At 39.7% G+C, this 13,680-nt stretch overlaps 1 protein-coding gene across 1 annotated transcript in view; it reads left to right on the top strand.

Annotated features, from left to right (window-relative positions):
- Positions 1 to 1,717: 1,717 nt before the first annotated feature.
- Positions 1,718 to 13,680, top strand: part of CAAP1 (caspase activity and apoptosis inhibitor 1) — a 76,857-nt gene continuing 64,894 nt past the window's right edge. The window contains exons 1-4 of the mRNA XM_052645181.1: positions 1,718 to 2,025; positions 5,539 to 5,739; positions 7,118 to 7,202; positions 8,365 to 8,440. Of these exons, the coding sequence (XP_052501141.1) occupies positions 1,720 to 2,025; positions 5,539 to 5,739; positions 7,118 to 7,202; positions 8,365 to 8,440 (668 nt within the window). The 5' untranslated portion in view covers positions 1,718 to 1,719. The remainder of the gene's footprint in view (positions 2,026 to 5,538; positions 5,740 to 7,117; positions 7,203 to 8,364; positions 8,441 to 13,680) is intronic.

Consider the following 13,680-nt stretch of genomic DNA (forward strand, 5'->3'; position numbering starts at 1 on the left):
TTGCGGAGCACAGGCTCCAGGGCACGCAGGCTCAGTACCTGTAGCGAGCAGACTCTAGGATGCTCAGGCTTCAGAGTTATGTCTTAGTTGCTCTGTGGCACGTATCCGGAGCAGGGATCGAATCCGTTTCCTCTGCAGTGTCAGGCAGATTTTTATTCATTGTGCCACCACGGAAGCCCTTGATCTCTGATTTTAAAACGAGGTTTGTGTTTAGATCCAAAATACTACAGGGCAGCCTGCAAAGTTAACAGTGACAAAACTATGATCCATAATCTATTTTCACAAACTCACTTGTCCCTTTCTTGTCCCTCACGCACTCTATGCAAGAAATACATAATCTCCAGAGGTACGCCCCAAATTTGCTCTTCCACCGCTGCCCTCATACACTTCTCTTTTTCTTTTGCACTTCTTGCCTCAAATCCCTTTTAAAAATGGCCTTGGATTCTTTTACTGGTCACCTTCACTCCTAAACTCTTCTTGCTTTCCTCCCTTTCAAAAAACCAAGAACTAGTATGAAACAGCAGTTTATGAGGAAAGAAGGGAGAGAGAAAAGGTAGGAACACTGATATGCCAATAGTATTTTACTCCTGCTCCCCGTTCCTCAACAGAAAGAACTAATTTACATTTAAAAGATCAATATACTTATTTTCGTAGATAAATGGTACATCAGAGTATCGATCATGAGGAAATAGCGTTCTAATCAGTGGAACAGTATTCAACATTGTAAGCCAAGAATCCAAGTTAAAACTAATCTTATCATGTTAGAACTTACATTTAAAAAGATTTCAGGTGACATTTTAAATTGCCTCAGCCTTTCTTTTTCAAACAAACTCGATTACATAAAACAAGAAAAATAACGTGCCAATAACTTTTGATCAATTTCTTTTTGGGGGTACAAAATAATGTAATTTTTTTCTTGTTATTTACAGCGGTATTTTTCTGACATGTGCCAGAAGGTCAATTACCAAGACGCCAGTATTTGACTATTAAATAAATTGAGAAAGGATAAATAAAAGCGCCAAGTGCCTTCAGAAGTGAAAAGGAATCATGCCTAGAAAGTAGTGTTAATGGGTAAAAACAAAGAAGCAAGAAACTGCTCTTGTACAACTTCTTGCTGCTGCTGCTAAGTCGCTTCAGTCGTGTCCGACTCTGTGCGACCCCATAGACGGCAGCCCACCAGGCTCTGCCGTCCCTGGGATTCTCCAGGCAAGAGTACTGGAGTGGGGTGCTAATGCCTTCTCCGTGTACAAATTCTTAAAACACATTAAAAACTGTCCATGTGATGATGATAATGAGTTTCTCCTAAATTTGCCTCATTGTTGTTGAGTCAAACAAAAATTGAAAGACAAAGGAAATCGGAAGATCAAACAATATACCTTCAGCTTACTGTGTATTGTATACTGACAAAGATTGAAAAACAGTATCAACAAGGCAAAAAGCTATTGTAACGCTCCATCTATGGTGCTTTGTATATGGAAACATACAACAAAAGTCCTCACACACCGCTCAACCGCGCTCAAACTCTACAGCCAACCTCCGCAGTAGGCGGAGGCAGCTTGATTGGCCCCCACCCCGCCTTCAGAAACGACTCTAGACGTTTGCGGCGCGACCGGAAGTGACGTCAAGCTGCGACGCCAGCTCCTGCAGCTCGCCGCTGCGGGAGGCTTTTGGTCTGTCAGGAGACGGGTTCTTTCACCGGATGGTTGCTGGAGTGGGATCATGACGGGGAAGAAGTCTTCCAGGGAGAAGCGGCGCAAACGAAGCGGTCAGGAGGCGGCGGCGGCCCTCGCAGCGCCGGACCTGGTCCCCGCCGTAGGCAGCAGTGGCAGTGGAAGCACCAGCGGCTGCGGGAGCGCAAGCGGTTGCGGAAGCGTCACCTGCTGTGGGAACACTAGCGTGAGTGGAAGTGTCACCGGCGGTGGGAGCGGCGGCAGCTGCTGGGGTGGCAGCAGCGTGGAGCGCGGTGAGCGTCGGAAGCGGAGAAGCACTGACTCATCTTCCAGCGTCTCCGGCTCCCTGCAGCAGGTGCGTGCGCGTCTTTCTCGTCGCTTCTCGAAGCGGCCGCGGTTTCAGAAGGCGGGCGAAGAGCAGAATGTGACTGCGGGATGCGGAGCCTGCTGTCGCTCCTGTTAAGGCTGCGGTCTTACGGGATCCAGTGTCTGAAGTTCACGTTCCTAAGTTCCCTTGAACCCCACACTCCCACGACTTGAACTTAAAATTTCTGGGTTTGCTGATCGTCTGATGATTGCCTTTAGCTCCTTCCACTCCTGTGGTCGCCTTAGTCTCCCTGAAAAGTCTGGGTCAGGAACTAGCCTTCAGTGCCCTTGCAAGCCCCGCTTTACTTCTCATCTACTTTATACAAGTTGAGAAAATTGAGGAGCAAAGAGATTAAGGAAGTTTACTGGTAGTTACCAATTTGTTAATAACACCTACATTGGAATCCAATATCTGATTATAAAAGCCCTCTTTACTGTGGTACATGTACAGACGGAATATTACTCAGCTATTAAAAGGAATACATTTGAATCAGTTCTAATGAAGTGGATGAAACTGGAACCTATTGTACAGAGCGAAGTAAGTCAGAAAGAGAACACCAATAGAGTATATTAACACATATATATATATATGGAATTTGGAAAGATGGTAACGATGACCCTATATGTGAGACAGCAAAAGAGACACAGATGTAAAGACTCTGTGGGAGAAGGCGAGGGTGGGATGATTTGAGAGAATAGCATTGAAACATGTATATTATCATATGTGAAATAGATTGCCAGTCCAGGTTCCATGCATGAGGCAGGGTGTTCAGGGCTGCTGCACTGGGATGACCCTGAGGGATGGGATGGGGAGGGAGGTGGGAGGGAGAATCAGGATGGGGAACACATGTACACCCATGGCTGATTCATGTGAATGTATGGCAAAAACCACCACAATATTGTGAAGTAATTAGCCTCCAATTAAAATAAGTTAAAAAACAAAACGAAATAACACCCCTCTTTATGTGCCTTCAACCTGGCAAAATAATGCTGTTTAAAAAAAAAAAAAGTTTGCTCACATTATAAAACAGATGCAGGAAAAAAATAAAAACACATAAAAAAACCAGTTGCAGGACTGCATGCTTTAAATATATACAACACACATGATGGGAAATGGAAGGCTTTCTTTATGCTTCCTCATTAATTGTTTGATACGCAGCCCCTTCATTGACTCGTCAGCCTTGATATTTCTTATTTTTTTGTTATTTTGCATTATCTAAGGCTTTTTTCTTTTCTTTTTTTTTTTCAATCGTTTAGTGTAGTGTTGAACACAGGCATTCATAGCAGGCATTCTTTTCCCATTCCTTTTTGTAGTAGAAACAGTTTTTAACTTTTATATCAGTAAATCTATTTGTCATAGGTTCTGAAAGATAGCTGATCAAATTAAGGAAATTTTTAATTCTGGCTTTTCTGAGATTTTGTGGAGTCTTATCAGTTACCTTTGGGGCATTCTGTTGAGGGGTCATACAGTTTTCTTTCTTTAATCTGATAATGTAATTTTATTGATAAATTGTCCTTGCTTTTTGAGATAAATCCTATTTGATTTGTTGATTTGGTTGTTCTACTCGACTGTAATTCCGTATTTTTATTAAATACGTTTGTGTTTATGTTAAGTTAAATCAGATTATGGTTTTTATTTTTGTAGTTACCCTGTTTGGTTTTAGTATTAGGCTATGGATTGAGTTGGGAAAACTTAACATTTTTTTTTTTTTTCCCACGTATTCCAGAGTAGTTTATACCTTTCTTTCAAGGGTGTACTTGACTGTTGGACCATACAGCTGTTTGGGTCTGGGGGATTTTTCTAGGGGTAGTGTATTTTTCCTTAATGCCTCTCACCTTTTTTTCTCCCCCACTTTCTTTGATGGTTATAGATATATTCAGTTTTTCTATTCCTTCTAGATTTAGTTTTGGATCAGTTCAGTTCAGTCACTCAGTTGTGTCCGACTCTTTGTGACCCCATGGACTGCAGCATGCCAGGCTTCCCTTTCCATCACCAACTCCCAGAGCTTGCTCAAACTCATGTCCACCTAGTTGGTGATGCCATCCAACTGTCTCATCCTCTGTCATCCCCTTCTCCTGCCTTCAATTTTTCCCAGTGTCAGGGTCTTTTCCAGTGAATCAGTTCTTCACTTCAAGTGGCCAAAGTATTGGAGTTTCAGCTTCAACATCAGTCCTTCCAATGAATATTTGGGACTGATTTCCTTCAGGATTGACTGGTTGGATCTCCTTGTAATCCAAGGGACTCTCAAGAGTCTTCTCCAGCACCACAGTTCAAAAGCATCAGTTCTTCGGCGCTCAGCTTTTTTTAGGGTCCAACTCTCACATGCATACATGACTACTGGAAAAACCATAGCCTTGACTAGATGGACCTTTGTTAGCAAAGTAATGTCGCTGCTTTTTAATATGCTGTCTAGGTTTGTCATAGCTTTTCTTCCAAGGAGCAGGCATCGTCTGATTTCATTCTTGGATATCACCATTCTTATCTTAAATAGTTTGCATATTTTTGGTACTCTGTTATTATGAAAAGACCAGTAATAAGGATTGTGTAAGCATTTGCATACAGAACTAAACTGTATTTTTATGAGAAGTACTTCACTGGGAAGTCTTACAAATAGGGAGGATGATTATGTGTGCATTTTATAAAATCCATTTTGGTGACAGTATACAAAACAGATTGGCGAAACCTTTGATTAGATATAGGGAGTCCAGTGTGTGTGAACTCAGTCACTCAGTCCTGTCTGACTCTTTGTGGCCAGGGACTGTAGTCCACCAGGCTCCTCTGTGCATGGATTTCTGCAGGCAAGAATACGGGAGTGGCTTGCCATTTCCTACTCCAGGGGAATCTTCTCCATCTGGGGATCGAACCTGCGTCTCTTGGCAGGCAGGTTTTTTAAAAACTCATGCCACCTGAAGGTAATCTAGGCAAAGAGGATGTTGCCTTGGATCAGCATTCTGGCAGTAGACTTGAGAGACTGGATAGATTTGGAAAATAGGAGGCAAAGCTGATTGAATTGTCTTAAATTACTTGCTGGCTTTGAATATGATTGGATATTTAACAGTTTTAAAAATGACAGTAGCTTCTGGTAAGCAGTGGTACTTTATTATATATGTGATTTGTAACATTTTGCTGCTATCCTATTTCTTTTAAGAATTAAGAATGACCACACATACATAAAATTCTTGGGTGAATGGTCTACTGGAGGAGTATCGTATTCTTCAGAAGTCTGAAATTGTAGAAAATTATTCAATATTGAGTATATTTTCATTTGCATGTTGTAAGATATTATTATTTCTTCACTTTTTATCAATTTGCTGATGATTACAGCCTGGAGAGTAATGTCCAAGAATACTGAGCAATTAAATAGTCTTTTTTGTGGTTTTAAATAACTGATTTATACAACCAAAGAATTTGAAAATGTTTAATAAAGATTTTATTAAATGATGTATGATGTTATAGACATATTTTTATTGTTTAATGGTTCTTTATGTCTTTTAATTTTAGGAGGCCAAATATCTTTTGCCACCTCTGGAAAAAGAGTTATTCTTGGCAGAGCACAGTGACCTTGAAGAAGGTGGATTAGACCTGACTGTGGCGTTAAAACCAGTTAGTTTCTATATATCAGACAAAAAAGAAATGCTTCGACAGTGTTTCTGTATCATAGGAGAGAAGAAGTTACAGAAGATGCTTCCTGATGTGTTAAAGGTACTTCATGACATACATTAGCAGGTTCCCCACTATATAGAAATATACAAAAACTTTCTTTGTAGCAGTCATTTTACTTAATGGAAATTATAATTGTATATTTTCAACTAAGCTACTTCAAAAAGATACAGGGATTTTGTAGAACCGTAATGGCTTTGTGTCTTGAAAAATTTGCCAGAAAGAAATGGGATACTTAACTGTATTTAGGTAAGGAATTTTTTGACCTTCTGGGAATAATTCTATTAAATATTGGCAATTAAAGTAACTAGATTAGATATACACTGATTCTTTTGCTTTAAGAAGTAGTATACTGCTGTGTAACAGTGTGTAATAAAAGAAAGAAAGTGAAAGTGTTAGTCACTCTCATGTCAGATTCTTTGTGGCTGCTCTCTCCATGGAATTCTCCCAGCAAGAATAGTGGAGTGGGTTGCCATTTCCTTCTCCAGGGGCCCTTACCGATCCAGGGATTGAACCCCGGGTCTTCCACGTCGCAGGCAGACTCTACCAACTGAGTCACCAGGGAAGACCACAGTATGCAATGATAGTTGGTAATAGCCTGTATTTCATTAAAGTCTTAAATGTTTTTGTATGTTTATTTCTGAAAATTACTCAGAAACATATGTGGTGTTGTAATTTTACTGATATGGAAAAAAGACTTAGGCAAGTTAAACCCAACAGCATATATATCTAAGATGAACGGAGCCAGGGCTAGAATATTTAAGCCTTTAGTGGTATTCGCCTAACATAAATAGGAGAAGACTCTTGAGAGTCCCTTGGACTGCAAGGAGATCCAACCAGTCCATCCTAAAGGACATCAGTCCTGAATATTCATTGGAAGGACTGATGCTGAAGCTGAAACTCCAATACTTTGGCCACCTGATGTGAAGAGCTGACTCATTTAAAAAGACCCTGATGCTAGGAAAGATTGAGGAGAAGGGGACGACAGAGGATGAGATGGTTGGATGGCATCACCGACTCAACGGACGTGGGTTTAGGTGAACTCCGGGAGTTGGTGATGGACAGGGAGGCCTGGCGTGCTGTCGTTTATGGGGTCGCAAAGAGTCGGACACGACTGAGTGACTGAACTGAACTGAAATAGGCTACTATTAACAATATCTGGGCACCTGACTCACTCTTTAGTTTGTTCTTTCATAGTTAACATTACTTTATATGTTCCAATTAAAACTATAAATTATAATGTTTGCATGTTAACTGGCAGGTCTTCAGATTTTATCCCATAAAAAAGATTTATGTGACTTTTCATTGGTTTGACTGCACAACTTTGCTAAGCAAGACTTTTTTTTAATGCTTGCTGTTTTCTAGTTTACTTTGGTGCTGTAGTATATAAATGCATTTTTTAAAATATCATTTTCTTTAGAACTGTTCAATAGAAGAAATTAAAAGACTTTGCCAGGAACAGCTAGAGCTCCTGTCTGAAAAAAAAATTTTGAAGATTCTTGAGGGTAAGAATGCATATTTCTACCTTCTGGTAACTTAGTATAGATAGTTAATACTATATTTAGCATAAATCATGAGGTATTTTTACTTGACTTCAGCTTTATTCTTAGTCATTAATTAATATTTTTACTTCTCTTTATAGAAAATTATAGTTTATATCGTAGAATAGCATCTCAGGAATGGACTTTCTGATGTATGTGTGGTTTTTCCAAATCAGTTATGTAGGTAAGAACATTGAAGTTTGTGTGAAAAAAGTTTATCCAAAATTCTATAAAAAATTATTAAGAAGGCAAAGACTTCTCTTAAGATATTTTTTAGTTTTTTGCTTTCTCACTGCTTCTAATTATCCATTGAGTACCATTTCTGCTCTGCTGCTAAGTCACTTCAGTTGTGTCTGACTCTGTGCGACCCCATAGATGGCAGCCCACCAGGCTCCCCCGTCCCTGGGATTCTCCAGGCAAGAACACTGGAGTGGGTTGCCATTTCCTTCTCCAATGTATGAAAGTGAAAAATGAAAGTGAAGTTGCTCAGTCGTGTCCGACTCCTAGCGACCTCATGGACTGCAGCCTACCAGGCTCCTCTGTCCATAGGATTTTCCAGGCAAGAGTACTGGAGTGGGTTGCCATTGCCTACTCTAATAAGAGCCAAATGCAGAGTTAGAATAATTTCTTGCAAATTCTGACATTTGTCTAACTGCCTAAAGTAAGACTCTTCTTTGCCATACATTACCTGTAGAATTTTGGATTTTTAAGCTGCTTTTTTTTGACTCTATAAGGATTTTAGTATTAGCATTACAAGAGAAGGAACAAAAAAATGGAGACTTTCAATTTCTAGAGATAACACCTCTTTAAAATGTAAAATGGTTTAATGGAATCTGTAATTGGTAAAAGATGTGTACATGTGTGTATAGTCTGTAAGTATATATATACATATATATATATATACACATTCTCATTTATATACATTTTATGCATTTATAGAATAGACAATAGGACAGATACCCAAAAAGGCATTTTAAATATAAGAATTAAAACTGTCATCTTTCAACAAGTGTCAAGTTTCTTAATCTTTCACTTTATAGATAAACTTTCTGTATAATGATATGTTGCTCTGACTTTTTGTCTTAAAAGCGTGTTTTCAATTTTTTTTTTTAATGTCATTCACAAGGTGACAATGGTATGGACTCTGAAATGGAAGAAGAAGCAGATGATGGCTCTAAGACGGTATCTGATTTAGTTAATCAGTAAGTTAAAAGCATTCATTGTAATTTCAGAATTGCTTTGTTATCTCTGGTAATTTCTTACCTCAAGGATGTGATTGTTTTTCTATGTTATAGTTATATAAAGAGATTCAACAATGTTGGATTGATTTTTTTTTACTTGTAGTGATTGGTCCTTTTCATTTGTGAGGATGGAATTAATTGCTTTCAGGATTAAGATGAGTTTATTAAATTACTACTCAGAAATAGCAGTGCCAACACTGAAGCAGAATCACATCTCTCATTTGGAATTTGAATATATATACTACTACTGATACCCACTGTTTATTAAGTACTTACTGTAACAAACATGTTAGTAGTTTAGAAGACTTTATCTCACTGAATTCTTCTACATACCTCTTAATGTTTGGTGATAATAGCTTCTTTTCATGGATCAGATAATAAGCTGGTTCATTTGATGTCAGTTCAGTCACTCAGTGGTGTTCAACTCTTTGTGACCCCATGGACTGCAGCACGCCAGGTTTCCCTGTCCATCACCAACTCCCGAAGCTTGCTCAAACTTATGTCTATCCAGTCGGTGATGCCATCCAACCATCTCATCCTCTGTCCTCCCCTTCTCTTGCCTTCAATCTTGCCCAGCAACAGGGTCTTTCCCAATGAGTCAGTTCTTGGTTTAATATAGGTACATTTAATTTGATTATTGTGATGATGGAGAATAGCTGAAGTTTTGGAATGCCAGCTAATGAAGAAGTGACATGCTAATTTTCTAGGCTATTCTGCTCTGCCATGGGCTCATTAAACTTTCACCCACTAATTTTATCACGTGTTCTGATTTTTGAGTAAAATGGTTTTTTTTTGGTCATCACCAAAGACTGACTTGCATCTCTGTTTGCAAAGTTTGGCTATAGGCAGTAGCCCAAATAAAAACATAACCAGAGAGAGTGACATAAATCAGTAGCACATATTTAACCTGAAACCTGATTATATTCTCATTTCTAATACAGTGCTATTGGGTAAATATCACTGGAAAATGACAATTTAATTTCATATTATAACTATAGAGAGCATCAGCTAATCTACTTATACTGAAGCACTGAAGAAACCATTGTATCTTGGCTGCCTCATAATTAGTAGATTTTTGGTCATCACATTCATCTTGCCTCGGAATGTCATAGGATGATTTATACTTACCCACAGACTATAAAACGTACACATTTCTACAGTCTTGTTATTGACTTTTCTTCAAAATGTTGGTGGGTGGGTTAGTCGCTTAGTCGTGTCCGACTCTTTGTGACCCCACGAACTGTAGCCCCTCAGGCTCCTCTATCTGTGGGATTCTCCAGGCAAGAATACTGGAGTGGATTGCCAGTCCCTTCTCCAGATGATCTTCCTGATCCAGGGATCGAACTCAGGTCTCCTGCACTGCACACAGATTCTTTACCATCTGAGCTACAAGGAAGATCTCAGCCAGGGTGAAAGTGAAGTCGCTCAGTCGTGTCCGCCTCTTTGCGACCCCATGGACTGTAGCCTACCAGACTCCTCCATCCATGAGATTTTCCAGGCAGGAGTACTGGAGTGGGGTGCCACTGCCTCCTCCTTTCTTCAAAATATGTAGCTTTAAATTGCTTATATATATGCTAGTCTAGTTTAGATAGTTTAAGCCTGTCACTTTTTACTTTTAGTTTCTTAAATAATCTAAATTAATCATCTTGTTTCTTGATGCTTTTTACAGAGCATCAACTTTTGCTTGATTACTTTTGTTTTGCCTTTGTTTAAATGTGTTTATTTTTCCAATTTTTGAGGTATTTTCAAGGTTAAGTCCTTTTTTGTTCACACCCGAACACTACTGCTACTTTTCTATGTTAGAAGCTGTTTACTGCTAAGTCACTTCAGTCGTGTCCGACTCTGAGCGACCCCATAGACGGCAGCCCACCAGGCTCTCCTGTCCCTGGGATTCTTCAGGCAAGAACACTGGAGTGGGTTGCCATTTCCTTCTCCAACGCATAAAAATGAAAGTGAAGTCGCTTAGTCGTGCCCGACTCTCAGCGACCCCATGGACTGCAGCCCACCAGGCTCCTCCGTCCATGGCATTTTCCAGGCAAGAGTACTAGAGTGGGGTGCTATTGCCTTCTCCAAGAATCTGTTTAATGGATATCTAATTAGATTAGAAATTTGTTTCTTTTAAAAAAATTACAACAAAGTACAGAATTTGACTTCTGAACTTTTCTAATGAAGAAAAAAGGTGATTAGATTCAAAGTGACTATTGTGGAGAACTGAGTTTTACAATGTTACCATAAGATGGGTCATGTTAGCTTTTAAATGCTGCAGTGAGTAGGTTAAGCAATCAGAAATATTACCCAAAATTGTCATTATAGCCACTTGTGGACCTGATAAGTGTCAGATCATTGAGATTCTTTAGAGTTATTTGAGTATATAGGCTTTAAAAAAATCATATTTGTAAGCTACAGGATGCCAAATAAATAATAATATTAGGAGCATTGTATGCCAGACACTGTTCTAACCACTTTACTTGCCTTCATTCACTCACTGGGTTTGTATACTAGCCTTGTGAGTTAGGTGGTATTAGTATCATCATTTTACAGATGGACAGATAAGGCCTAGAAAGATTTATGTGCCTGAGATCACACAAATGAATGTGGAAGTAGAAGGAATGTTAGTTATGAAGAGACTATAAGTGTTTATGTAAATAGACCTGGCTTTAAAACACTTAACTTTCTCTAAAATCACCTTGTACCTTTGTAAAATATGGGTAATACTTGGCCCCAATAGGATTATTGGGATAAATGGTAGTGGAGTGGTAAAGAATCCACCTACCAGTGCAGGAGATGCAGGTTTAATCCCTGGGTCAGGAAGGTCCCCTAGAGTAGGAAAGCAATACTGAAGCAGTCTGAAGTATTCTTGCCTGGAGAATTCCATGAACAGAGGAGCCTGGCAGGCCATGATCCATATGGTCACAAAGAGTCAGACATGGCTGGCAACACTAATGTGACTTGTTATTTTTAAGAAATCTTTACTGTTTTGTTACTAATCGTAGTTATGAATAGGGAGATACACTGCACTGTGAAGTAGTGAAGGTAGGACAGGGAAATAATGTGGGAAAATGTTGACCTTAGCCCACATTGCTGACTTGACAATTTGCTGCTTGCTTTGTGCTCAGAGGTCAGTGCAGTCCTGTTAATTTCTGTTGAGTTGAACTGAACCTGGTGGGCACGCTCATATAAACTTAATTCCAGTGCTTCAGCAGAGGGTTAAGTTAGTTAACATGTTTGGTACTTGGTGCTGAAAATTTTCATGTTTTTTATTACCTGCTGTTTTTTTCCTCTAATAGATAACAGTAGTCTGACCTATCTGGATGCTGAGGGAACAGTTATGAGTAGGGAAGAACTTTCAAGGAATTCAGCGATTTGGGAAAGGAAAATAAGGCTGAGTACATTGAACAGGTAGCTTCTGTGGAACACAGGATTAATAGGCAGTAGGAAAGGAAACTTTAGCAAAGTAATGATAACTCTCAAAGAAGTAGAGTTAGAACACAAATGTAGTTTCAGAAACTAAAACAATTCTGAATGCCTAAATTTAGGAGACAAATTGATAAAGAGATTAGCCATGACTGGAGGCTACATCATTGTGCTAAGAAATTAAATTGAATAAATAAATACAGAATAGTAGAGAGAAACCACACACAGAAAGTGTAAATCCTTACGTATAACTCATGGTTACCTGGAAGACAGTTTTAGACCTATCTTGAAGATACTAGAAATCCTGAAAGAGAAACAAATAGCTAGAAAAGAATTAAAGAAATCATAGACTTAACATTCTTTGTTTAAAGACATAAGACTGTAAGGACAAGGATAACAATCTGGTTATGAGCTGAATTGTGTCCCTCCAAAATTCATACATGGAAGTCCCTAACCCTTAGCACTTCAGAACATAATCTCATTTGGAGATACGGTCTTTAAAGAGATGATTTGTTTGTTGTTTAGTCTCTGAGTCATCTCTCATTCTTTTCTGACCCCATGGACTATATAGCTCGCCAGGTTCCTCTGTCCATGAGATTCTCCAGACAAGAATAAGGGAATGGGTTTCCATTTCCTTCTCTGGGGGATCTTCCCCAGCCAAGGACTGAACCTGTGTGTTCTGCTTGGCAGGCAAATTCTTTACCACTGAGCCACCTGGGAAGCCCAAAGAGGTGATTAAGTCAGTCCAGTCTGATTCGTGTCCTTACAAGAAAAGGAAATTTGAGTGTACTGAGAGACAGCAGGGCTGGGCACACACAGAGCAGAGCCATGTGAAAGCTGTCTGCAAGTCAAGGAGAGGCCTCAGAGGAGACCGAACCTGCAGACACCTTGATCTTCAGCTTCCACCTTGCAGAACTGTGAGAATATATTTTTATTGCTTAAGCCCAGCCAGTCTTGGTATTTTGTTATGACAGCTCTAGCAGACAAATACAAACTTATAAATATATGTGTGTACGTGTGTGAATTTCCTGGTGAAATTTTTCCCCTGAACTTTTTATTTTGGAAAACTTCAAACTTCTATTTTGGAGAAGTTTAAACTTACGTAAAATTGAAAGAATGATATGATGGACATCCGTATACTTTCTACTTAGATTCAGCAACAGTAAGGTCTTGCCAGTTTTACTTTCTCTCTCTCCTTATATTTATCCTTTTTCCCCAGGAACCATTTGTATTAGGTTGCTAGAGCTGCCAGAACAGAGTACCAGAGACTGGCTGGCTTAAACAGCAGAAACTTATTTTCTCACCGTTCTGGAGGATGAAAGTCCAAGATCAGGGAACTGACAGGGTTCTTTTCTTTGAAGCTTCTCCCCTTGACTTGCATATGGCCGCCCTCTTGCTGCCTTTTCACTTGGTTGACTTCCCTTGTGTGTTTCCCTGTTGTCTCTCCCTGTGTGCTGTTCTCCCCTTATAAGGTCACCAGTCATACTGGGTTAGGGCCCACCATCATGGCCTTCAGTCCATTCAGTTCAATCCCTCAGTCGTGTCCGACTCTTTGCGACCCTGTGGACTGCAACACACCAGGCTTTCCTGTCCATCACCAACTCCTGGAGCTTGCTCAAACTCATGTCCATCAAGTTGGTAATGTCATCCAACCATCTCTTCTCTGTCATCCCCGTCTCCTGCCTTCAGTCTTTCCCAGCGTCAGGGTCTTTTCCAAGCAGTCAGTTCTTTGCATCAGGTGGCTAAAGTATTGGAATGTCAGCTTTAGCTTCAGTCCTTCCAGTGAA

The sequence above is a fragment of the Budorcas taxicolor genome, chromosome 8, assembly GCF_023091745.1.
Source record: "Budorcas taxicolor isolate Tak-1 chromosome 8, Takin1.1, whole genome shotgun sequence".
Lineage (NCBI taxonomy): Eukaryota > Metazoa > Chordata > Mammalia > Artiodactyla > Bovidae > Budorcas > Budorcas taxicolor.